The sequence below is a fragment of the Amphimedon queenslandica genome, unplaced genomic scaffold (genome assembly GCF_000090795.2).
Source record: "Amphimedon queenslandica unplaced genomic scaffold, v1.1 AMPQUscaffold_13351, whole genome shotgun sequence".
Lineage (NCBI taxonomy): Eukaryota > Metazoa > Porifera > Demospongiae > Haplosclerida > Niphatidae > Amphimedon > Amphimedon queenslandica.
In genome coordinates this window covers 190,639-191,776 of record NW_003546413.1, presented here as the reverse complement: position 1 = coordinate 191,776, position 1,138 = coordinate 190,639, and the positions used below count along the sequence as shown (strand labels likewise).

At 39.4% G+C, this 1,138-nt stretch overlaps 1 protein-coding gene across 1 annotated transcript; it reads left to right on the top strand.

The window, feature by feature from the left end:
- Window positions 1-198: 198 nt before the first annotated feature.
- LOC109582827 (uncharacterized) lies at window positions 199-789 on the top strand. The gene is made up of 4 exons (XM_019997808.1): window positions 199-347; window positions 409-527; window positions 586-616; window positions 670-789. The coding sequence occupies exons 1-4, from the start codon at window positions 243-245 to the stop codon at window positions 787-789; spliced, it is 375 nt and encodes a 124-aa protein (XP_019853367.1). The 5' UTR covers window positions 199-242.
- Window positions 790-1,138: the final 349 nt, after the last annotated feature.

The window sequence follows — 1,138 nt, the reverse complement described above, 5'->3', positions numbered from 1 at the left end:
ATGGACTAATAAGAGCATAAGCGTAGAGCGCCAGGTTTCGCTTATTTTATTTAATAAACCAAGAGGTTAATAAGTGTTCCCGGGAGGTTAATAAGTGTTCCCGGGAGGTATCTAATAGATTTAGAAACCTGGCATTCTGCAATCTGATTGGTCAATTACAAGTAGGCATGATAGAATAATAATAATAGCTAGCGTGAAGTGTCATTCTCAGTACAGACACTGCTGTCAAATCACTTGTAGCAATGATCAGTAACAGATGTTCTCAGCTGCTTTGCTTTTGCCTTCTTCTTCTCTCAGCAATCGAAAGTAATTGCGAGTATCAGTGCTCTCATCACGGAGAGGAAAAAGTACACAAAGCCGCTGCTGTTTACCGGTTGTAAGTAAGTAACACATATTTTTCATTACTAGATAGCAAGGGTGCATTTAAGAAAGCCTGGACATTTAGCTGTGAAGCGCTCATTGACCGATGATGTCTTTAATCAGACATTTCGCGTTTATGCTCACTATGACAGCTCGTTTTCATCTGGGTAAGTTTTTGAGTATAATTATGCAGCCATACGTGCATCCTGTCTTCCTTTTGTACAGATTATCTTCAGGAGTGCAGTCTAGAATTAGAGTTAGTCTAACTAGATGAACACATGCCCATGTTTTGTCTTTTCTTATTCAAAGGACATCGTGAAGAATGTGACTGACTTCTTAAGGCCTCCATACACTAGGCAACATGTTGCTGGCAACTTCTGTGGTCACTTTGATCTTGTGTCTAAGAATAGAATTCTGTTCTATTTTTGAAACAAAATGATTACAAGATCAAAGTAACCACAGAAGTTGCTAGCAACATGTTGCCTAGTGTATGGAGGCCTTTACAGGAAAACATTATCTGTCAGGCAAACTCCATCCCCCATTCTACTAGACAGGTAGGTATACCGGTAGCTAGTAACAAGTGTCTCATTCCCATTTTTTCCATAGGGATTGTGCTAATGGTGGATTCTTTATAACATCTGGTGATGTTAGACCTTGTGTCCAACAATGTGCGACGACTACAACTTGTGGAACTGCTACTGTACCTCAGGACCATTTACTGGTAAATACAGTTATGAAACTATCAAGCAAATTAAATAACCAGCATCCTAGACTAATA

Bases quoted from the DNA above. Each gene is read 5' to 3' on its own strand.
- LOC109582827 (XM_019997808.1), top strand. From the start codon at position 243: ATGATCAGTAACAGATGTTCTCAGCTGCTTTGCTTTTGCCTTCTTCTT. The intron at 348-408 runs GTACACAAAGCC...TTTCATTACTAG, and splicing joins CTCATCACGGAGAGGAAAAA to ATAGCAAGGGTGCATTTAAG. The intron at 528-585 runs GTAAGTTTTTGA...CCTTTTGTACAG, and splicing joins GACAGCTCGTTTTCATCTGG to ATTATCTTCAGGAGTGCAGT.